The sequence below is a fragment of the Hyperolius riggenbachi genome, chromosome 11 (genome assembly GCF_040937935.1).
Source record: "Hyperolius riggenbachi isolate aHypRig1 chromosome 11, aHypRig1.pri, whole genome shotgun sequence".
Lineage (NCBI taxonomy): Eukaryota > Metazoa > Chordata > Amphibia > Anura > Hyperoliidae > Hyperolius > Hyperolius riggenbachi.
This window is the reverse complement of record NC_090656.1, coordinates 20,102,972-20,127,570: the sequence shown is the minus strand read 5'-3', so window position 1 is coordinate 20,127,570 and position 24,599 is coordinate 20,102,972. Positions and strand designations below refer to the sequence as shown.

Genomic DNA, 24,599 nt, shown 5'->3' with positions numbered 1-24,599 from the left:
CATCACGGCTGGACTACTGCAATGCCCTTTATGCTGGCCTCCCCAAAAAAGACTTGCGTCGCCTGCAATTAGTGCAGAATGCTGCTGCCAGATTGCTAACAAACCAGCCTCGCCACTGTCACATTACACCGATCCTTCGCTCACTGCACTGGCTACCAGTAGAATGGAGAATACTCTTCAAGATTGGACTGCTGACATTCAAATCCCTGCACAATCTGGGCCCTGGATACATGAAGGACTTGCTGAAGCTGCACCACACCTCTCACAACCTCAGATCAGCAAGTTCTATAAACTTGGTCACTCCCAGAGTGCACCTCAAAAAATCTGGAGACAGAGCCTTCTGTCATGCTGCCCCTACTCTTTGGAACTCCCTACCACACCCAGTAAAGACAGCACCATCCCTGGAGCTATTCAAATCCAGACTGAAAAGCCACCTGTTTAGCCTGGCATTTCCAGATTTATAAAATTCTTCCCCTGTACCACGATGGTCGGAGCCATGCGCTTTGAGTCCCACAGGAGAAAAGCGCTTTACAAATGTTATTTGTTGTTGTTGTTGTTGTTGTTGTTATCACCATGGTAACAACTCTAGAAGAGTTATTAAAGACAGGAGAAAAGCTTAGTGAATTGAGGCCTAAAGTGTACTATATATATATATACTCATTTTAAACCCCACTTTTTGTAGCAAGAATCATGGGACAATCAATGTAAGGAGTAGCAGAGTTCAGGGACAAGGGAGGCCGGCGGGCTTCTTTGGGGTAATTTGCTGTTGTGTGTTTTTATGTGTAAAAAATTTAGATTTTGCAAGTTTCAAATAAAGTTTTGTATTTTTATAATCAACATATTTGTATTCAGTCAGGACATACCCTCCCTATACTATATCTCAAAGTTTAGTTTTTTTCACTCATTTTAATATGTTGCATTTTTGTAATCAATAAAATTGTAAAACTTGTTTTTAATGCGCTGGATGATCTGTTTTAAGATGTTTCCGTCCTCTTTGATATCATAACATGCAAAGTTCTACCTAATTTATCCCTGTTAAAATCCCATTAGCCAACATTATTTATTTGAGACTTTTATCTCCTTGGGGATGTGGGGACATTAATATGTATTACCTAAACTGAACACTGAAGATGTTTTTGAAAGGGACAAAAACCCCATGGTTCTAAATAATCAGGTTTCTCAGTTTAGAACATCTTAGTAATAACAACAAAGGCTCTTTTAAAGGGGCACTACAGTGAACAACTGTAAAATTTAAAATATGTGCAAACATATACAAATAAGAAGTACCTACGTTTTTTTTCTGGAGTAAAATCAGCCATAAATTACTTTTCTGCTATGTTGCTGTCACTTACAGTAGGCAGTAGAAATCTGACAGAAGTGACAGGTTTTGGACTAGTCCATCTCTTTATAGGGGACTCTCAGGGATATATTTGTTTTCAAAAGCACTTAGTGAATGGCAGTTCCTCTGTCCAACTGCCCAAAAAACTGTGTAGCGAGCAGGAAAGCTGGCCAGCATCATTGTTTAAATCCTTTTTCGGGAATATCTTTATAAAGAATAAAAGCCTTGCTGAAAATTCCCTATGAAGCGATGGACTAGTCCAAAACCTGTCACTTCTGTCAGCTTTCTACTACCTACTGTAAGTGACAGCAACATAGGAGAAAAGTAATTTATGGCTCATTTTACTCCAGAAAAAAAAATGTACTTCTTATTTGTATATGTTTGCACATATTTTAAATTTTACAGTTGTTCGCTGTAGTGCCCCTTTAAGCAATAAACTTGATATGATCTATCTACTTTTTTGTACTTTTTTTTTAGTAGCCAGGTGCTAAAAAAATATTTTGTACATAAGATGAAAGCATATCTCCTGGGAGAAAAGTTAATAGAGTAGTTCTATTATCCATCTTATGTTATGTGTTATCTCTTTACTTATTTTTCACTTAAACCAGGGCTGTCTAAATGACGGCCCATGGGCGGCATGCGGCCCTTGAGAGCTCTTGCTATGGCCAGTCGGTTTGCTCTGTCACTTCCTAATACTGCTTTGGCCATGCCCACTTCATTCTTTCTGCCTCCCAAAGCCAGGATGTTGCTGCTCACCCCTTCTAGACCAAGACTCCCGGGAGTATGTCCACGAAGTGGGACAGCACTGACTTAAACTATACAATATCTTTACGGCGGAGGGGGGGTGACTGACTTAAAGAGGAACTCCAGTGAAAATAATGTAATAAAAAAAAAAAGCTTCATTTTTACAATAATTATGTATAAATGATTTAGTCAGTGTTTGCCCATTGTAAAATCTTTTAAATCCCTGATTTACATTCTGACATTTATTACATGGTGACATTTTTACTGTGGGCAGGCGATGTAGCTGCTGCATGCTTTTTTGGCAGTTGGAAACAGCTGTAAACAGCTATTTCCCACAATGCAGCAAGGTTCCCAGACAGGAAACTGCCAAGAGTACGTACTCAGAATTTCTTTGTGGGAGGGGTTTCACCACAATATCAGCCATACAGCGCCCCCTGATGGTCGGTTTGTGAAAAGGAATAGATTTCTCATGTAAAAGGGGGTATCAGCTGCTGATTGGGATAAAGTTCAATTCTTGGTCTGAGTTTCTCTTTAAACTATGCAATATCTTTACTGGGGGAAAATCACTCCAAATAAACTGATTTAGAGTAAATTAACGTTGATTAACTTTTTATTGATTAGCTATTATTGTTGTTTAGAGCACCACACTACTTACCTCACTGCAAAAATACTCATATCATAAATTAGTGCATGCAAAATAGGGAACTGGTGAACAGATTGTGTAGGTAAGAGATAAATTTGGCCAATGATTGCAAAATCAAAATTAGATGTGTGTACACACCCTTGTTCATCGCAGGTTTTTATAACAAAAGCGGAATTTTGCTGGTGAACTGTGAAAATAACTCAGACACACCTGATGAAAGATTGGCTTGTTATTATTGATGTCATCCACTCGCACAATGACCGTGGCTGTGCTGGTGAGGCTGTGCGGACCGCCGGACGAGTTGTCATCTGTTGCTGTGACATACAAGACATACTCGCTGCCATGGAGCTGCGGAACAAGGCTGGACCCGAGGCGAATGAGACCTGAGAGTTCAGCAAAGAATAAAAATATTATGGTAGAGTCCTGCTTAAAACACAAGCTCTGCTTGCCTGAAGCTGTGCACCTCTTCATACAGGCTTTAAGTGAACCACGCACCATTTGTAGCACCCAGGGCATCTCAATAGCGCATCAAAAATGCATGGCAACAATGTGGCTCATTGTAGAAAAAAAAACTTCAATTTTACCTCTCCTTTTTACATTTAAAAGTTTAGCAGAGGCCTATATTGCGAAACTTCTAAGGCCTGAAATTTCAGGCAGATAAGGAGTAATGTAATTATTTTATTGCACACATTAGCAGAGAGCAGACTAAAGCTTTTCAGGACACTATGCTTCAAAGGTTTTAGAGAAGTCACAGATGCTATCTTCACACCTTCCCCTGGATAAATAATGGGCAGCTAGAAGGGGAGGAGGGAACATGGCAGCTCCAATAGCTATTAGAGACCTGGACAAACTGCAGAAAAAAAGTATTGTTCGGTTCCCTTTAAGGCTTCTCCTGCCTGGCTAGTTTCCTCTTGTCAGATTTGGGTTCTTACAAACTGGTCACCACCTATTAGACTAGGAATATGGTGGCGACATTAGACTAGGACTATGGTGGAGATATTATGCTACGACTATGGTGGCGTTATTAGACTAGGACTATGGTGGAGACAGACTAGGACTATGGTGGAGACATCAGACTATGACTACAGTAGGGAAATTAGACTAGGACTATGGTGGAGACATTAGACTAGGACTATTGTGGAGACATTAGACTAGGACTATTGTGGAGACATTAGACTAGGACTATTGTGGAGACATTAGACTAGGACTATTGTGGAGACATTAGACTAGGAAAATTGTGGAGACATTAGACTAGGACTATGGTGGAGACATTAGACTAGGACTATGGTGCAGACATTAGACTAGGACTATTGTGGAGACATTAGACTAGGACTATTGTGGAGCCATTAGACTAGGACTATGGTGGAGACAGACTAGGACTATGGTGGAGACATCAGACTATGACTACAGTAGGGAAATTAGACTAGGACTATGGTGGAGACATTAGACGAGGACTATGGTGCAGACATTAGACTAGGACTATGGTGGAGACATTAGACTAGGACTATTGTGGAGACATTAGACTAGGACTATTGTGGAGACATTAGACTAGGACTATGGTGGAGACATTAGACTAGGACTATGGTGGAGACATTAGACTAGGACTATGGTGCAGACATTAGACTAGGACTATTGTGGAGACATTAGACTAGGACTATGGTGAAGAAATTAGACTAGGACTATGGTGGAGACATTTGACTAGAACTATGGTGAAGACATTAGACTAGGACTATGGTGGAGACATTAGACTAGGACTATGGTGGAGACATTAGACTAGGACTATGGTGGAGACATTAGACTAGGACTATGGTGGATATATTAGACTAGGACTATGGTGAAGACATTAGACTAGGACTATAGTGGAAACAGACTAGGACTATGGTGGAGACATTATACTAGGACTATGGTGAAGACAGACTAGGACTATGGTGGAGACATTATACTATGACTATGGTGGAGACATTAGACTAGGACTATGGTGGAGACATTATACTATGACTATGGTGGAGACATTAGACTAGGACTATGGTGGAGACATTAGACTAGGACTATGGTGGAGACATTAGACTAGGACTATGGTGGAGACATTAGACTAGGACTATGGTGGAGACATTAGACTAGGACTATGGTGGAGACATTAGACTAGGACTATGGTGGATATATTAGACTAGGCCTATGGTGAAGACATTAGACTAGGACTATGGTGGAAACAGACTAGGACTATGGTGGAGACATTATACTAGGAGTATGGTGGAGACATTAGACTAGGAATATGGTGGAGACATTAGACTAGGACTATGGTGGAGATATTATGCTAGGACTATGGTGGCGTTATTAAACTAGGACTATAGTGGAGACATTAGACTAGGACTATGGTGGCGATATTAGACTAGGACTATAGTGGAGACATTAGACTAGGACTATGGTGGAGAGATTAGACTAGGACTATGGTGGCGACTGGCGAGATTAGACTACGACTATGGTGGAGACATTAGACTAGGACTATGGTAAAGACATTAGACTAGGACTATGGTGAAGACATTAGACTAGGATTATGGTGGAAATATTAGACTAGGACTATGGTGGGGACATTGGGCTAGGACTATTGTGTAGATATTATGCTAGGTACACACTATGAGATTTTCTTGCACATTTACTGTAAGATCGATTATTTCCAACATGTCTGATCTGATTTCCGATCGATTTCCAATTGTTTTCCCATAGAAGTGAACAGAAAACGGTTGGAAATCGATCGGAAAACAATTGGAAATTGATTGGAAATCAGATTAAACATGTTGGAAGTAATTGATCGGACAGTAAATATGCCAGAAAATCTTATAGTGTGTACCTAGCATTAGAGATATTATACTATGAGAATGGCAGGAATATTAGAGTATATATCCCTACCATAGTCACAATCTAATATCCCTACCATAGTCATAGTCTAATATCTCCACTGTTGTCATTGTATAATATTTAGACTATGATAGGCACATTAGACTATGACTATGATAGGCACATTAGACTATGACTATGATAGGCACATTAGACTATGACTATGTTAAGACCTTAGACTATGACCATAGTGGGAATATTAGATAGGTATGGACAGTATACAAGACAATGACTATGGTAGGCACATTACATTATGACTATAGAAGGATGTTCGACTATGACTATAGTGGGAATATTAGACTATGGCAGTGATAGGACATTAGACTATGACTACAGTAGGGGCATTAGACTATGACTTGGTAGGGACATTGGACAAGGCAATGACTATGGTAGAAAGGCTATGGCTATAGTAGGGACATTAGAATAGGACTATGGCGGGGATGTTAGACTATGAATATTAGTGTGCATTAGACTATAAATTTGGTTAGAGTGTTAGATTGTGACCCCAGTAAAGGACTCTTTAAAGAGAACCCGAGGTGTGTTTAAAGAATGTTATCTGCATACAGAGGCTGGATCTGCCTATACAGCCCAGCCTCTGTTGCTATCCCAAACCCCACTAAGGTCCCCCTGCACTCTGCAATCCCTCATAAATCACAGCCGTGCTGTGAGGCTGTGTTTACATCTGTAGTGTCAGTCTCAGCTGCTCCCCCGCCTCCTGCATAGCTCCGGTCCCTGACCCCGTCCCTTCCCTCCAATCAGCAGGGGGGGAAGGGATGCAGGCGGGGACTGGAGTTCTGCAGGAGGCGGGGAGAGCAGCAGACTGACACTATAAAGATAAACAGCCAGCTCTGACAAGCTGTTTGTCAGCAGCGTGGCTGTGATTTATGAGGGATTGCAGAGTGCAGGGGGACCTTAGGGGGGTTTGGGATAGCAACAGAGGCTGGGCTGTATAGGCAGATCCAGCCTCTGTATGCAGATAATATTCTACAAACCCACCTCGGGTTCTCTTTAAATTGCTAGAGAAATTGTCTGCACTGTATACATGCATGATAATGATAATAACAATAATAGTAATCAGAATAATAATACTATGCACAAGTTACAAACTTCCTATATTTCATTGTGAACAATAAGTATTCTTAGTAAATAACAGAACTGCCTGGCATTACTTCCCTCCAGCGTTATAACCCCCTTCCCTCCCCCAGCCAATCAGAATTCACCGATCGCTGACCTGATTACAGTAAAGTTGATTAGAATGACTCCTTTGTGCAGCTACTTTAGTGTATCAGGCTAAGTAACGAGAGAGAGCTTGCAATCTAGCCCAGTGGTCAGCTGACGCGACAAGATTGGCCGGGGAATAATTACATCTGTGCTTGACGACACTGGGCGCTTTATTGCATCGATTTCTTTTGGGCAGAAGACGCTGGCCCAATCAATAAGTGCCTTCAGAAACTCTATTTGCACACAGCTGACACGTAAACACTCTGCAAGCCTTCTCCTCCGAGCAGTGATTACCTTTCTGCCGATCAATAACGAAATTTCCCTCTTTGTTTCCTTCTGAGATTTCATAAGTGACTCGGTCTCCATCAGGGTCGAACGCTTGCACCGTGGCAACCAGAGTATTGGGGGCTGCGTCCTCCGAAACGAAGGTCCGATAGCTGAAAAAAAAAAAACCAGAACATGTTCTGTATACAGACGTGTCATACTAGTCTCTGTAAATCATATTTCATGCCTGTAATTGCTAGGATGGTTGGTGTTTGTTATTAATCATTGTCAGCTCTGTATCTACTGTATAGAAAGAAAACGCTTCCTAAACCTGATTCACCCTCATGTCACCCTCACATGTAGCCTCTCAATTGTGCCAAAAACAATGTATTATTATTTAGTATTTATATAGCACTGACATCTTCTGCAGTGCTGCATTGAGTATATTGTCTTGTTACTAACTGTCCCTCAGAGGGGCTCACAATCTAATCCCTACCACCGTCATATGTTTATGTATGTATCGTGTAGTGTATGTATCGTAGTCTAGGGCCAATTTAGGGGGAAGCCAATTAACTTATCTGTATGTTTTTGGGAAGTGGAGGAGAACCGGAGTGCCCAGAGGAAACCCACGCATAAATAGGGAGAACATACAAACTCTGTGCAGATAATGCCCCAGCTGGAACTTGAACCAGGGACCCAGCGCTGTGAGAGTGCTAACCACTACGAGACCATGCCGCCCAATCAATTTGGTGCTAGAAGGAAGCAAGTACAAATTTGCAAATCTGATCAAGAGAGATCATTTTTATTTTGTCAAAAGAGGATAATGTGTATTGAACTGTATAGAATGTATTGTTATTAACTATCTTTTTTTTTTTACTTTTATTGGACTTGATCAAAGTATAGAACTGACTAGAAGACCAAGGTTCTGATTGTCACACATTGGGTGCAATTGTCAATTCATGTTCTTTCTATTAACATGGAGTTAAGCTAAGTACACACATGCAATTATTGTCACCCATCCAGGATCGGGAGACAATGTCTCGTGCGACAAATCAAGGTATGGTGCTGTACAGACACATTGCTAGCCTACAGGCTATCGATGCGTTCTGTTGCTATGAAGGGGGCAGAGGGACGACCATTGTGCACAATGGAGCAAGTGGGTCTGCTCATGCTCAGGCACCAGGGATCCGACATGCCAAATCCTTAATGAATGACCGGTGGCCGAATCGGTCGTTATCCTCCGTTTCGCACGACAGTTAGCGCATGTACCTTTAGAATGGGATTGGTGTTGGGTAAAGATGGTCAATAAGATGCAAATAACACCAGCTTGCACGCAAATTTAATTCAAATTATATGTTGCGTGCAACTGGGGTAATCGGATAATTTCCTGTAAATTTTGATTGGTCTAGTTCCAAACTGCATACAATTCACATGCAAGCCGGAATTGTATGCATCTCACAGGCTGTCTCTAGCATTGAGTCAGATGTATAAAGAGAACGCTCCAGTCCACTTAAAGGACAATTGAAGGCTAAATAAAAGACCCACAGAAGGGTAGTACTGACTAGTTCAACAGTGCTCTGCATGTTTTCCTGGCCAGAGCTGCTATATTCCATGCATCTTCAGCCTCTTCCTCTCTCCCGGGCAGCTGTCTAACAGGGGCGGGCTCTAACCTCTTCCAGATTACAGATATGTAGACACACTAAATTAAAGTTGGCCGATAAAGACCGCCTCGGGCGAGAAACTTGCGTGCATCCAGTGTGTGTACAGTGGCCGCGTAACGTCTCCCAAAGATCCCTGGGTAGCAGTGGGGACTGCGTAAGTCCCGGAGGAGGGAGGGGAGGGAGAATACCTTACACTCCCACACAGAAGCTTTTTTTGAACTCTGATCAAGCACTTGTTTGAGGCACCAATTTTATTTTTGTTTTATTTATTTTAATTTAAACATTCTATTAGAAGCAGAACATTTGACGTACGTTAAAAAAGGGCGTCGGGAAAAAAGGGCGCAGGGTTTTAAACGATAAGCATGAATAACGTTTTTAAAAAAAATGTGCTATATTTCGTTTAAAAATAATGTTTTATAAAGTTATAAATCATTAAATAATGTGTATGAAATCGGCAATTGTAAAAACGTTAATCTTCCCTGTTTAAACAGTGAAATGTATAATAACGTTTTATAAAAGATTAATAATAATTTTACTAAAGCTATACCTAACCCTACTCTCACACAGAACCCTCCCTGTACCTACCCCTAACCCCTAGACCCCCCCTGGTGGTGCCTAACCCTAAGACCCCCTGGAGGTGCCTAAACCTAAGACCCCCCTGGTGGTGCCTAAACCTAACACTCCCCTGGTGGTGCCTAAACCTAAGACCCCTCTGGTGGTGGCTTAACCTAAGACCCCCCTGGTGGTGCCTAACCCTAAGACCCCCCTGGTGGTGCCTAACCCTAAGACCCCCCTGTGATAAGCATTAATAACGTTTAAAAAAGTATTGTACTGTTTCTCGTTTAAAAATAATGTTTAAAAATTTATAAAACATTAAATAATGTGTAATCATGAGAAGCAGTTATAAAACATTAAAAGTCTCCGGGCGCCGCTTGCAAAAACGTTATTTTTCTCCGGCGCCCTTTTTTCCTGTTGGGCGCCCATTAAACGATATTTATTATGGGAGTGAATGGCGGTGCCCTTTTTGTCCACCTGCCTCATGCGCCCAAATTTCCTGCTTTCGAACATTTGGGTGCCTGCTACCATAAGAAACTTGGGTGCCGCAATAGGCGCCATTATAAATAGCAGCCATAATGGTAATGCAGTGGCTGGATAGTGTACTGGTTAAGGACACCGCCTTTGACATGGGAGACCAGGGTTGGAATCCTGGCTCAGTACCTATTCAGTAAGGAGTTCCAAGACTCCCTAACAGTGTAGGGTGGCCTCTTGAGCGTGTCCCAGTGGCTGCAGTTCTGCTTTCTGTCCAACAGGATAAAAGCGCTATACAAATGTTTGGATTATTAAATATAGCCCCGGATCGATCGCCATTTATAAGGCAATGTTGCACTTTAGCCGCTTTTTATCATGGTGCCTATGGTGGCACCCACAATTAACGTAACTGCGGCAGATTGGCGGTGGAGGTCGGTTACGCTTAGACTTGGGGGGGAAGGGGGGCACTTAAAGCTAGGCGTGGGAGTTGTTTTTAAGGGTTAGGTGTGGGGAGGGGCGGTTAAAGAGGAACTCCAGTGAAAATAACATAATAAAAAAGTGCTTCATTTTTACAATGATTATGTATAAATGATTTAGTCAGTGTTTGCCCATTGTAAAATCTTTCCTCTCCCCGATTTACATTCTGACATTTATCACATGGCTGGTAGGTTATGTCACTGGAAGGAGATGCCGCTTGCTTTTTTGGCAGTTGGAAACCGCTGTTATTTCCCACAATGCAACAAGGCTCCTAAAGTGTGATGTCAGTACATCAGTGCTGTGAGGTGCTGACATCACACTGTGGGAGGGGTTTCACCACAATATCAGCCATACAGAACCCACTGATGATCTGTTTGAGAAAAGGAATAGATTTCTCATGGGAAAGGGGGTATCAGCTACTTGCTAATTGGGATGAAGTTCAATTCATGGTTACGGTTGCAGGAGAGAGGGGTTGAAGTTAGGTGCGGGGGAGAGGGGTTGAAGTTAGGCATGGGGGAGGGGTTTAAAGGTTAGTCGTTGGGGAGGGTTAAGATTAGACATCGGTAAGGAAGAGTTCTATGTGAGAATTGTAATAAAACATTGGTATTATTTATAACAATAATGCATTTATTATAGAATAATAACTGCAGTTTTTACCAATATTCTACTAGACGAAATTAGGTGCCCAAATTTCCCCGCGCCCCTTTTTCAGGCACGCATTCTGTTGTTTGCCTTTAGAAATGATTTTTCAGAAACTATCCATATATATGCTTTAAAGTGGTCTTAGCCTCTCTGGTTGTGCGGTGAATACAGCTGTGTCTATAACAATATATATTATAGGTTTTGTAAGCGACTAGAATCCTACGGTACAGTAATTGCGAGGACGATGGCGGCAGGGTTAAAAGTCGAGTTTGCTTGAAAAAAAAAAAAAAAAGACAGCTGTCATAAAAGAAAAAAAAAATTCAGAAAGAACGGGAAAAAATAAAAATAAAATAAAACTACAAAACTACCAGTAAGCCTGCAAGATATAAAAAGCTCGCCGATGGCCGTAGTGAGACAATAGCCTCTGTGTCTGTGTCAAACAGCTCCAAAATCAAAAGACATGCAGAAATATATATTTATAAACTCTGGTTCCATGCAGTAGATTAGGGGCTGGGAACACTGTGATTTCATTCAGCCACTCAACAGAAAATTGCAGCCCTGAGGCCACTGTCTTCGCCTGAAGTCTAACGAGCAAATCGATTCTAGCGCTGACAGCTTTCAAGCTGTAAGACAAAAAGCCACAGAGAGACGAGAGGCTCCAACATGACATGGAAGGGCCTTGGAAGAAGCAAGAGGATTTTAAGGGGAAAAATAGGCCACCATCGTCTCTGTAACAAGCCGCGTTGTGTTGAGCTGACAGGGGGCCTGGGGAAGAAGGAGGGGAGGGGGGGGGGGGGGAGGAAGCAGCTCGCAGCAAAATGCTCAGAATGGAGCTCTAATCAAGGGTAAAAATACAAACTTTAGACTTAAAGGCACAAAGAAAAAAATATTAGTTTTTAGGAGATGGAGAGCGGCTTTCTGTGCAGATAAGAAGAGCGCTAAGTCTCAGAATGGAGTGTTTCTAAAGGAGGGAATGGCTACAGAAGTAATCATATATATATGGGGGGGGGGGGGAGAAAGCGAGAAAGGAAGGGAGAGAAAGAAAGGAAATGAGGAAGAAAGGGAAAGTGATGGGGGGGGGGGGGGGGTGAGAAAGGAGGAAGGGGAGTGATAGGGAGAGAGAGGGGGAGAAAGGAAGGAGGGAAGGGTGGTAGGGAGAGTGATAGGGTGGGGGAGAGTAAGAAATGAAGGGGGGAGTGATAGGGACAGAGAGAGAGAAAAGAAGGAGGGGGGATGTTGATAGGGAGAGTGATGGGGGGAGAGAGCAAGAGAGGAAGGGGGAGTGATAGGGACAGAGAGAGAGAAAAGAAGCAGGGGGGATGTTGATAGGGAGAGTGATGGGGGGAGAGAGCAAGAAAGGAAGGGGGAGTGATAGGGATAGAGACCGACAAAAAGAGAGAGTGAGGGGGCGAGGGTTAGAGAAAGGAAGGAGGGGGTAGATTGACAGTGAGAGTGATAGGGTGGGGGGCGGGAGAGTAAGAAAGGAAGGGGTGGAGTGGGATAGGGAGTGATAGGGAGAGAGAGCGAGACAAAGAGAGAGGGGGGGGGGGCAGATAAAGAAAAGAAGTAGGGGGTAGATTGACAGGAAGAGTGATAGGGTGGGGGGAGAGAGTAAGAAAGGAAAGGGGGGGAGAGTGACAGGGAGAGATAGGAAGAGAGAGAGAGGGGGAGAGATAGAGAAAGGAAGGAGGGGGTAGATTGAAAGGAAGAGTGATAGGGTGGGGGGAGAGAGTAAGAAAGGAAAGCAGGGGAGAGTGACAGGGAGTGATAGGGAGAGAGAGCGACAAAGAGAGAGAGAGGGGGAGAGATAGAGAAAGGAAGGAGGGGGTAGAGTGACAGGGAGAGAGGGGGGGGGGGGGGAGTGAGAGACAAGAGAAGTGTGGGAAGGGGGGAGAGAATAAGAAGGGGGAGAGAGAGATGGAACAGGTGGAGGGGGTAGAGGGAGACAGAGGGTGGGGGGAGAAAGAAAGGAGGTGAGAGACAGAGAGGCAGAGGCCAGAGAGACAGGAAGGGAGGAAGCAAGGTGGAGAGATAAGGAGAGAAGGGGTGAGAGAGAATGTACTGGACCTAGTAACGTTCTTTGCCCAGATATCTAAAGACCATTATCATAGCAACACGTGTAAACATTGTACGTGTGGTACGGATGTAGCACAGCGCACGCTACACTACTACCGTACTATGTGTACACTGTTTACGTGTGTTGCTATGGTAACGCTCTCGCGCTATCAGCGCAACAAACATTACTAGGTTCAGTACAGGCCGGTAACATTGCCACTGTATCAACCCCAACGTGTCTATCCTATCAATCACTCTCCAATCAGAATCTGATCAGATTATGATCCATTCCTTCCAAACACAACACATCGATTTTTAATAGATTCTAGCACAAAATCGCTTGCGTTGCTCCGCACAGAAAAGAGCATGCTGAGATTTACAGCGAGTGGAATAGGAGGAAAAATATGACGTCAACAGTATCTCATATACTGGGAATAAATGCAGTGTGAAAGGGAATGGGAAAAGAGCATCATTTTTCCTTCAGGATCAGAATCCAACTCCCTTCAGGAAATACGTTAATGAACTGACTTCTGCCTTCATCTCTAGAAACCTCATCAGCACCAAGAGTCTCCCTACAGGATGCATCAGTAAGGAGGACTTCTAATTGTCAGAGCCGACACAAAGCGGCCTGCAGGACAGCGTGGAAATCCGAGAGAAATTTAGCACGACATGGGCACTTCCTCGTTAAAGCGGAATATAACCCTGCATTTCAACTTTGCTCTAAAACATTATTTACAGTATATTATATGCAACCAGCATTTTTTTTTTTACTAGACCAGCATTGGAAGGGTTACACAGTGCTTCAAAGTTCCTGGAGATTTCTGCAGACGCATCCAAAGCTGACATAGATACATTTTGTTTACATAAATGTATCTAAGTGTTGAATGTGACTCATCTCTCTGACTGAGAAGGAGTTGGAGGACAGCCAAAGAGTGTGTAACATTTCTCAATAGATACATATAACTAAAAAGAATGTAACAATTTGAACTTCTGCATATCTCTCCACGGAACTTTAACCACTTAACGACCGCCTCGGCAGGTCTTAAGTGCTTTTGCATGGAAACGGGCGCTCGATCAAGCGGCCTTTCCATGTCAGTTCACAGAGGGTGTCTCCGTGAACAGCCGGAGAGCTGCCGATCGCGGCTCGCCGGCAAAATGTAAACACGTGGGGAAGAAATCCTCGCACAGCAGCAGCGCCGTAAGGCAGATCGGCGATCCCCGGCCTCTGATTGGCCGGGGATCGCCGGCATATGATAGGCTGAAGCCTATTCTTCAATGCGCAGGATGGATATCCGTCCTGCGCAGCCCATGGAGGGAGAGGGAGGGACGGGAAGCCAGGGAGCGCCGAAAACGCTGCGGAGGGGGGCTTTGAAGAGCCCCCCCCCCCCCGCAAAACGCAGGCAGCCGGCGGCGATCAGACCCACCCAGAAGGACATACCCCTAGTGGGGAAAAAAGGGGGTAAGTCTGACTGTCCTGCTGTATTCACGATCTGTGCTGCGGGCTGCAGAGCCCACGCAGCACAGATCCTGCAAAGCGCCCCTGGTCCTTAAGTGGTTAAACCTCTGTGTTTAACCCTTCCAATGCTGGTCTAATAAAAAAAAATGCTTTTTGCATATAATATGCTGTAAATAATGTTTTAGAGCAAAGTTGAAATGCAGGGTTATATTCCGCTTTAACCTAAAGAAAACCAAAACCAGGGTGTTCCAGAGGAAAACCACAAGGCCAGCTGAGAGCCCATCATTTACAATCAGGCTGGGTTCACATATGACATAGCGTGAAAAGGGACGTTCAATTGCGTTTGCGGTTTGCTAATACAAAACGCATATGCGTTTTGTATGCGTTTTTTACATTTACATAGATGCAAATCACTAGGAAAACAACAGGAAGAATGAACACATCAGAGATCTTTACTTTTTAATTAAAAACGCAGCAGAAAAATGCAGCCAGCCTGCATAGTATGTAACACTACGATCACTTAGTGTAAAACGTAAGTGCAATGCTGGTCCTTCTGCGTCCCATAGACTAACATGGCTGCTTAAAACGCAATGTTTCCCACTCCGCAAGCGTTTCTGCTATGTGTGCACCCGGCCTCAATGACTATAAACTTGGCAAACCTGATACCTTTTTTCAGCGGCTGCACTACAATGGGGTACTGCCCCCTCTCTCCCCCCCCCCCCCCCCCCCCGGAATCACCCTCTTAGTAAACCCACCCCCCCAATAACTTACAAGTAACAGTTTTCAGGCTCAAGCAGCGTACACTGAACAAGACATGATCTATAAAAAAACTCTTGATGTCAGCCTGAGTCCTTGTAAGCGTTAAGTGAACCACTGGTCTTATCTGTTTGCCCTAAATACCTCCCAATCCTTGCAAGATCCCTTGTAATTAATATATCTGGATGACACTTATACTTTCAAAAAAATCTCTCTGCCTCCTAATTGTAAGTTGCCAGTAAACATTGTCAGTCATCGGGAATAGAGTCTGAAGAATGCTCACTAGCTGAGCTTTCTGTTTTTCTTTTAAATTAGCCAATAATTGTGCCATCCTGATTCAAAACTTCCTGTCTGTAAAATAAAAGCTCTAGTCTACAGCAATGCTTAGCTACTAAGATAAGAAAACACACACACAGTTTTTCTCTCCCTTCAGACTCCCCTTGCTTGTAGAGTCACGAGCCATAGGCTGGGGACTGGAATGATTTGACTGTGATCTATCCACAAAGGAGCAGCTTGCTAGCAAGTAAAGATTGAAGCATGCCAGCCAATTAGCCAACAAGTGGCTTTTCTTCAACAATAGCACCATCATTTGGACAATTTGCTTTGCTCAAAAGCCTCTGAGTTCTTTTTGTAATGTTTACATTTGGTTCCTATCAGTGCTGAACTAGTTAGCCTTCATTTTATCACCTGAGTTAGTCACAAAATATCTAAAGCTTGCCATACAAACATCAATTTTAATCACCCAAATGGGCTCCACCAGCCGGCCATCAAGCCCCCATCTGCTGCCCCCCCCCCCCCCCCAAAAAAAATAAATAAAATAAAAATAAAATAAATAAATTTGAAGCTGTAGCCACCACTGCCTTCTTAGGTTAGGGAGCCAATGACTCTGGAAACCTAAATCCAGCCATAGTTATAATATAAAAGCGAAAGCGAACATTCTAGGTTATCAGGAAATAATTGTACCACCTCGAACCACCAGTAAAGGTGTGGCTGAAGGGATTAGGCAACACCCCAATCCTAGCAAAGTATGAGGCCACATCACCTATCCAGATCAATTAAAATAGGAATCTAGCCCAACACAAATATTTGACCTAGTATTTTGCATGCACCTCCTCTTTGTCCATCAAACATTGCCTGCTGAGCTGAGCTGGGTAGATTCCCATTGCTGCTTGAGATACAGAAGAGATTGCTGCCCTAATGGGCCCACCTACAGAACAGCAGCCCTAATTCTCTCCACTATAGCCATGATGCACAATAAAGGCCACGAAAAGCCACATGCCCTGAAAGAAGTGGTCAACTCAATGCTCCCACAGATCCACATCCACAGGTAAGAGCTAGTGTTGGGCGAACATCTAGATGTTCGGGTTCGGGCCGAACAGGCCGAACATGTCCGCGATGTTCGGGTGTTCGACCCGAACTCCGAACATAATGGAAGTCAATGGGGACCCGAACTTTTGTGCTTTGTAAAGCCTCCTTACATGCTACATACCCCAAATTTACAGGGTATGTGCACCTTGGGAGTGGGTACAAGAGGAAAAAAAAATTTAGCAAAAAGAGCTTATAGTTTTTGAGAAAATCGATTTTAAAGTTTCAAAGGGAAAACTGTCTTTTAAATGCGGGAAATGTCTGTTTTCTTTGCACAGGTAACATGCTTTTTGTCGGCATGCAGTCATAAATGTAATACATATAAGAGGTTCCAGGAAAAGGGACCGGTAATGCTAACCCAGCAGCAGCACACGTGATGGAACAGGAGGAGGGTGGCGCAGGAGGAGAAGGCCACGCTTTGAGACACAACAACCCAGGCCTTGCATGAGGACAAGAAGCGTGCGGATAGCATGCTTTGTACCACCATGCAGTCATAAATGTAATAAAGATAAGTGGTTCAATAAACAGGGACCACGCGGCAACGCTAACCCAGCAGCAGCACACGTGATGGAACAGGAGGAGGCGCAGGAGGAGAAGGCCACGCTTTGTGAGACACAACAACCCAGGCCTTGCATGAGGACAAAAAGCGTGCGGAGAGCATGCTTTGTACCGCCATGTAGTCATAAATGTAATAAAGATAAGAGGTTCAATAAACAGGGACCACGCGGCAACGCTAACCCAGCAGCAGCAGCAGCAGCAGCACACGTGATGGAACAGGAGGAGGCGCAGGAGGAGAAGGCCACGCTTTGTGAGACACAACAACCCAGGCCTTGCATGAGGACAAAAAGCGTGCGGATAGCATGCTTTGTACCGCCATGTAGTCATAAATGTAATAAAGATAAGAGGTTCCATAAACAGGGACCACGCGGCAACGGTAACCCAGCAGCAGCAGCAGCAGCAGCAGCACACGTGATGGAACAGGAGGAGGCGCAGGAGGAGAAGGCCACGCTTTGTGAGACACAACAACCCAGGCCTTGCATGAGGACAAAAAGCGTGCGGATATAGCAGCAATGCTTTTTGCCGCCATGCAGTCATAAATGTAATACAGATGAGAGGTTCAATAAACAGGGACCGGAAACGCTAAACCATCCCAGATGTTCATCGGTCATGTTACTTGGTTGGGGTCCAGGAGTGTTGCGTAGTCGTTTCCAATCCAGGATTGATTCATTTTAATTTGAGTCAGACGGTCTGCATTTTCTGTGGAGAGGCGGATACGCCGATCTGTGATGATGCCTCCGGCAGCACTGAAACAGCGTTCCGACATAATGCTGGCTGCCGGGCAAGCCAGCACCTCTATTGCGTACATTGCCAGTTCGTGCCAGGTGTCTAGCTTCATGCCCGGTTTCAGGTCCAGCGGTGCCAGCCACAAATCCGTCTGTTCCTTTATTCCCCTCCAAATTTCCTCCCCTGTGTGCTGCTTATCCCCAAGGCAGATCAGCTTCAGCAACGCTTGCTGACGCATGCCAACAGCTGTGCTGCACTGCTTCCACGATCCTACTGCTGCTGGTGCTGGGTTAGCATTTCCGGATGAGGTACAGCTTTGAGATGCGTTGGAGGAGAAGGAGTCAGAGAGGTAGGTGCTGCTGTTGTTATCCAGCTGTTTGCGGCGTGGGCAACACCCGCGCCGTAGCAGGTGAGGAATCGCTGCCAGGCTCCACAAGGTTCACCCAGTGCGCGGTAAGGGAGATGTATCGACCCTGGCCGAACGCACTCGTCCAGGTGTCAGTGGTGAGGTGAACCTTGCAGGCAACGGCATTCTTCAAGCTTCGGGTTATTTAGCTGACCACGTGCTCATGCAACTCAGGCACTGCAGAGCGCGCAAAGTGGTAGCGGCTGGGAACAACGTAACGTGGGATGGCCACTGACATCATGCCCTTGAAGCTGTTTGTCTCCACCACTCGATATGGCAGCATTTCGCAGGCCAGAAGCTTGGCTATGCTGGCTGGCTGTTACTGCCACGGCCCGGGGGTCATTTGCTGGCAATTTCCTCTTGTGCTCAAACATCTCAGAGACAGACAACTCAACCGTAGCGCTGCACACCGAAGGGCTGTTGGTTGTTGTGTTTGATGAACACTGGGAGACCTCAAGAGCACTAGTCCGGAAAGTGACAGTGTCAGCATCGTCTGATGTTTGTGAATGTTGTGAACCACGCAATGGCTGGGCTACTGCTGCTGCTGAGGCGGGTCTGGTGGTGAGTCTGGTGAACCCAAGGGAGGCAGTGTTGCTGGTGGTACCCTGTCCTGCCGCGTTTGCCCACAGAGTGGGATGTTTGGATAGAATGTGGCGGCTCATGCTGGTGGTGGAGAGGTTGTTAATACTTTTCCCCCTGCTCAGGCGGGTCTTGCACACCTTGCAAATCGCCATGGTAACATCCTCAGTGCAGTCTTCAAAGAAAGCCCAGACTTTAACTGGCTGAGGACTCGGACCTCGTGCGTGATGTGCTGGTGCTGCTTAACCCACTGCTGGACGCTTGAGAGGTCATCCAAGTAATTATCTGGTCCTGTTCTTTTGGATCTGTGAGGGTTGTTGTCCTGGACAACATGGGCAGTATTGAGTGGGTTTTCTTGGGTGCTCCCCTGTGGCCTGTACGTGAACCGTCAGGGGAAACACCTCTTCCCTTGCCCCTCCCTCTTTCACCGGATTTCTTCCTCATTTCACTTATCCTTAAAGTACACGCTGACTGGCAGCAGTACAGTGGCAGTACAGAAATGCTATACAGTGGTGGGTGAGCGGTGTACCACTATTGTCAGCAGTGACACAGAGCACAATGCTATACAGTGGCGGGTGAGCGGTGTACTACTGTTCCCAGCAGACACAGAGTGGAAGTAAACACAATGCTATATAGTGTGGCTGAGCCGTGTACACAGAGTGGCATTAAACACAATGCTATATAGTCTGCTATATAGTCACCCCGAACAGGGTGATGTTCTGCAGAACCCGAACAGTGGCAAACACTGTTCGCCCAACACTACTGGGAGGGAACGCAGATTTTAGTACCTAAACACACGATACAACATGTTTTCCGGGGTCGGACTCTGAGGCACATACAGATGGTCCCGATCATCATCCTCATCATACAACTCTTCTCCTGAGTCTGACCCACCCACCACCTCTGCCACCCCAACATCCCCAGACACAGACCCCTCATCGTCCTCAACATTAACTTGGGATGCTGGCCTGAGCCAGACCTCCTCCTCCACATCAGGCCCCATCATCTCCTCAATGGCAGCCCTCATTAATCGCTCTGGCGACGGACTGATGGACACAACGTTCTCCTCCGGGGAGGGCTGCTGCTGACCACTGGCTGCTGGGGTGGATGTTATAGCTTGCGTGGGGCGTTGGCTGTTGCTGTTGTTGGGAGTGCTGCTCACAGCGGAGGTCTCTGGGGAACTCATGTTGAGCTCATATAGTGGTTGACGGTGAGTGGAGTATTACTGATCCCAGCAATATACACACTGACTGGCAGAGTACGCAATGCTATATAGTGTGGCTGAGCGGTGTACACAGAGTGGCAGTAAACACAATGCTATATAGTCTGGCTGAGCGAGCGGTGTACTACTGTTCCCAGCAGAATCAGAGTGGCAGTAAACAATGGTATATAGTCTGGCTGAGCGGTGTACACACAATGCTATATAGTCTGCTATATAGTGTCAGTAAACAATGGTATATAGTCTGGCTGAGCGAGCGGTGTACTACTGTTCCCAGCAGAATCAGAGTGGCAGTAAACAATGGTATATAGTCTGGCTGAGCGGTGTACACAGAGTGTCAGTAAACAATGGTATATAGTCTGGCTGAGCGAGCGGTGTACTACTGTTCCCAGCAGAATCAGAGTGGCAGTAAACAATGGTATATAGTCTGGCTGAGCGGTGTACACAGAGTGTCAGTAAACAATGGTATATAGTCTGGCTGAGCGAGCGGTGTACTACTGTTCCCAGCAGAATCAGAGTGGCAGTAAACAATGGTATATAGTCTGGCTGAGCGGTGTACACAGAGTGTCAGTAAACAATGGTATATAGTCTGGCTGAGCGGTGTACACACAATGCTATATAGTCTGCTATATAGTGTCAGTAAACAATGGTATATAGTCTGGCTGAGCGAGCGGTGTACTACTGTTCCCAGCAGAATCAGAGTGGCAGTAAACAATGGTATATAGTCTGGCTGAGCGGTGTACACAGAGTGTCAGTAAACAATGGTATATAGTCTGGCTGAGCGAGCGGTGTACTACTGTTCCCAGCAGAATCAGAGTGGCAGTAAACAATGGTATATAGTCTGGCTGAGCGGTGTACACAGAGTGTCAGTAAACAATGGTATATAGTCTGGCTGAGCGGTGTACACACAATGCTATATAGTCTGCTATATAGTGTCAGTAAACAATGGTATATAGTCTGGCTGAGCGAGCGGTGTACTACTGTTCCCAGCAGAATCAGAGTGGCAGTAAACAATGGTATATAGTCTGGCTGAGCGGTGTACACAGAGTTTCAGTAAACAATGGTATATAGTCTGGCTGAGCGGTGTACACAGAGTGTCAGTAAACAATGGTATATAGTCTGGCTGAGCGGTGTACACAGAGTGGCAGTAAACACAATGCTATATAGTCTGGCTGAGCGAGCGGTGTACTACTGTTCCCAGCAGAATCAGAGTGGCAGTAAACAATGGTATATAGTCTGGCTGAGCGGTGTACAAAGAGTGTCAGTAAACAATGGTATATAGTCTGGCTGAGCGGTGTACACAGAGTGTCAGTAAACAATGGTATATAGTCTGGCTGAGCGGTGTACACAGAGTGGCAGTAAACACAATGCTATATACTCTGGCTGAGCGAGCGGTGTACTACTGTTCCCAGCAGACACAGAACAGTGAACAGAATGCTATATAGTGTGGCTGAGCGAGCGGTGTACCACTATTCCCAGCAGACACAGAACAGTGAACAGAATGCTATATAGTGTGGCTGAGCGGGCGGTGTACCACTATTCCCAGCAGACACAGAACAGTGAACAGAATGCTATATAGTGTGGATGAGCGAGCGGTGTACCACTATTCCCAGCAGACACAGAACAGTAAACAGAATGCTATATAGTGTGGCTGAGCGAGCGGTGTACCACTATTCCCAGCAGACACAGAACAGTGAACAGAATGCTATATAGTGTGGCTGAGCGAGCGGTGTACCACTATTCCCAGCAGACACAGAACAGTGCACAGAATGCTATATAGTGTGGCTGAGCGAGCGGTGTACCACTATTCCCAGCAGACACAGAACAGTAAACAGAATGCTATATAGTGTGGCTGAGCGAGCGGTGTACCACTATTCCCAGCAGACACAGAACAGTAAACAGAATGCTATATAGTGTGGCTGAGCGAGCGGTGTACCACTATTCCAAGCAGACACAGAACAGTGAACAGAATGCTATATAGTGTGGCTGAGCGAGCGGTGTACCACTATTCCCAGCAGACACAGAGTGGCAGTAAACAGAATGCTATATAGTGTGGCTGAGCGAGGTACACAGAGTGGCAGTAAACAGAATGCTATATAGTGTGGCTGAGCAAGCGGTGTACTACTGTTCCCAGCAGTGACACAATGACAGGGGGGACCCTGGCTAGCGTGGCTGGAGCGCGAACTACCCTGCCTGCCTACCCAAAGCTAAACCCACAGACAAATGGCGGAGATATGACGTGGTTCGGGTATTTATTTACCCGAACCACGTGACCGTTCGGCCAATCAGAGCGCGTTCGGGTCCGAACCACGTGACCCGTTCGGCCAATCACAGCGCTAGCCGAACGTTCGGGGAACGTTCGGCCATGCGCTCTTAGTTCGGCCATATGGCCGAACGGTTTGGCCGAGCACCGTCAGGTGTTCGGCCGAACTCGAACATCACCCGAACAGGGTGATGTTCTGCAGAACCCGAACAGTGGCGAACACTGTTCGCCCAACACTAGTAAGAGCCTACATAAACACACAACAGACATGAGATAAGAGGACTATGTGGATAAATGAAGGAGTAAAATAAAACAGTCACAGAGCTAACTATGTAGACTATACATTGGCCTCATGCTTGGAGAATCCCCAAAATGCTAAAGAAAGGCGTAAATGGATGGAGAGGGAGCATGAAAAAGGGTAAGGCAGAGAACAATGAACAAAGACAGAGAAAGAGAAGTGAAAAGAGAGGTTAAAAAAAAGCTGGAGAAAGGGAGACAAATATGGAGAAAGAGAAAGAAAAAGATGTGAGAAAGAGGGAGTTAATTATTGTGATCTTTGGAACTTTAACCCAGGATTGCACTTCATCCCAATCAGTAGCCGATACCCCCTTTCCCATGAGAAATCTCCCACAGTGTGATGTCATGACCATGGTTCTGACAGTTTGCCATCTGTGAACCTCATTGCATTGTGGGAAATAACGGCTTTTTCCAACTGCCAAGCAAGCAGTATCTACCCCTGTGCATAGAACTCTCAGTAACGAACATTCCGTACAGATCACCTGACAGCAGTAAAGATGTCTCACCAGTGATAAATTGCAGAATGTAAATCAGGGAGAGGCAATATTTTACAATTGGCAAACAGTGACTAAATAATCTGTAAATGAACATTGTCAAAAATAAGTAATTTCATTCATTATGTTATTTTCACTATAGTTCCTCTTTACCGCTATTAATGCTATTTTTTACAATATTCATTTATAAATTATTAAGTCAAGTATTTCGTTTTCCCAATGTAACATCTTTCTTTTCCCTGATTTACTTCCTGAAATGTATCCTAGGCATCGATATGTTTAGTGCTGGCAGGTGATCTCTGCGGAAGGTTTGTTAAGGGCTCGATCACACTAGGGGCGTTTTCAGCCTTTTTTCAAGCACAGGCGATTTTTAAAAATCGCCCACAAAATGCCTGTGCAATGAATCTCCGTGAGAAGGTTCATATCAGCGCGAACCGTGCGCTGTGCGTTCAGCAAAGCGCTGCCTGGACCATTTTTGAGGGGATTTTGCCTCAATGGAAAGTACAGGAAAACCGCAAACGCTCACAAAGTCGCTCTGTGCAGCGATTGTGTTCGCTTTTTTTTTTTTTTTTACAATAAATACATTGTATTTATTCTTTTCTGGGTCAAAGACTTCACTTCCTGACTTGCGTCAGGGAGTGAATTACAGCTCTGGAAAAGCGCTTAGTAAAGCGTTTTTACCAGAAACGCAGCGTGCAGTGGAGCGCTGAGAGGGGGGAAAAAAGCACACAAAAACGCAAAATGCTTGCGTTTTTGATTTTAGGTGTGAATTAGGCCTTACTGAGAGTTCTACAGCCAGTTGAAAAGAACTCTGGTCTCCCAGAATGCACGGTAAGGGAGAGGGGGGGGGGAGAATTTCACATAATTATCAGCCTAGGCTAGGCCTCAGTGGAGGGGGCGGGTCTACATACAATATACAGTAATATATAGATATCGGAAGTGTTTCTGCAGATAATGCCTGGATATCAGAGCCGGATTTGTACATTTAACTGCCCAAGGCCAACTATACTGTCTATATGATTGTTATCTCTCTGTGTGCCCCAATAGGAATTCTCCTTACTTTCCATCATTTGTGTCACAGAAAATAGCATTTTTAGTAATACACATTAAGATTTTAAGTTCTATTTTTCTTAAGAGCTCTTATGTTATGCTTGCTATTTCGTTAATGATGGTCCCATTGTGTCATCATGATAGTTAAGTTGAAGACAAGACAAGAGACAAATAACATTTATATAGCGCTTTTCTCCTGGCGGACTCAAAGCGCCAGAGCTGCAGCCACTAGGGCATGCTCTATAGGCAGTAGCAGTGTTAGGGAAACTTGCCTAAGGTCTCCTACTGAATAGGTGCTGGCTTCCTGAACAGGCAGAGCCGAGATTCGAACACAGGTCTCCTGTGTCAGAGGCAGAGCCCTTAACCATTACACTTTCCAGCCAAGTTGAAGTGTACCTGCAGAATAGCGCTTACAGGGGTACGGCTGAATGTCTGGTGCCCTAGGCCATGGCCTATGGGG

General features: G+C 45.0%; 1 protein-coding gene across 1 annotated transcript in view; it reads right to left on the bottom strand.

The window, feature by feature from the left end:
- Positions 1-24,599, bottom strand: part of LOC137538785 (neural-cadherin-like) — a 242,347-nt gene that overhangs the window by 133,102 nt on the left and 84,646 nt on the right. Inside the window, exons 7-8 of the mRNA XM_068261105.1 lie at positions 7,137-7,279; positions 2,937-3,109 (exon numbers count right to left, since the gene is read on the bottom strand). Coding sequence (XP_068117206.1) covers positions 2,937-3,109; positions 7,137-7,279 — 316 coding nt within the window. The remainder of the gene's footprint in view (positions 1-2,936; positions 3,110-7,136; positions 7,280-24,599) is intronic.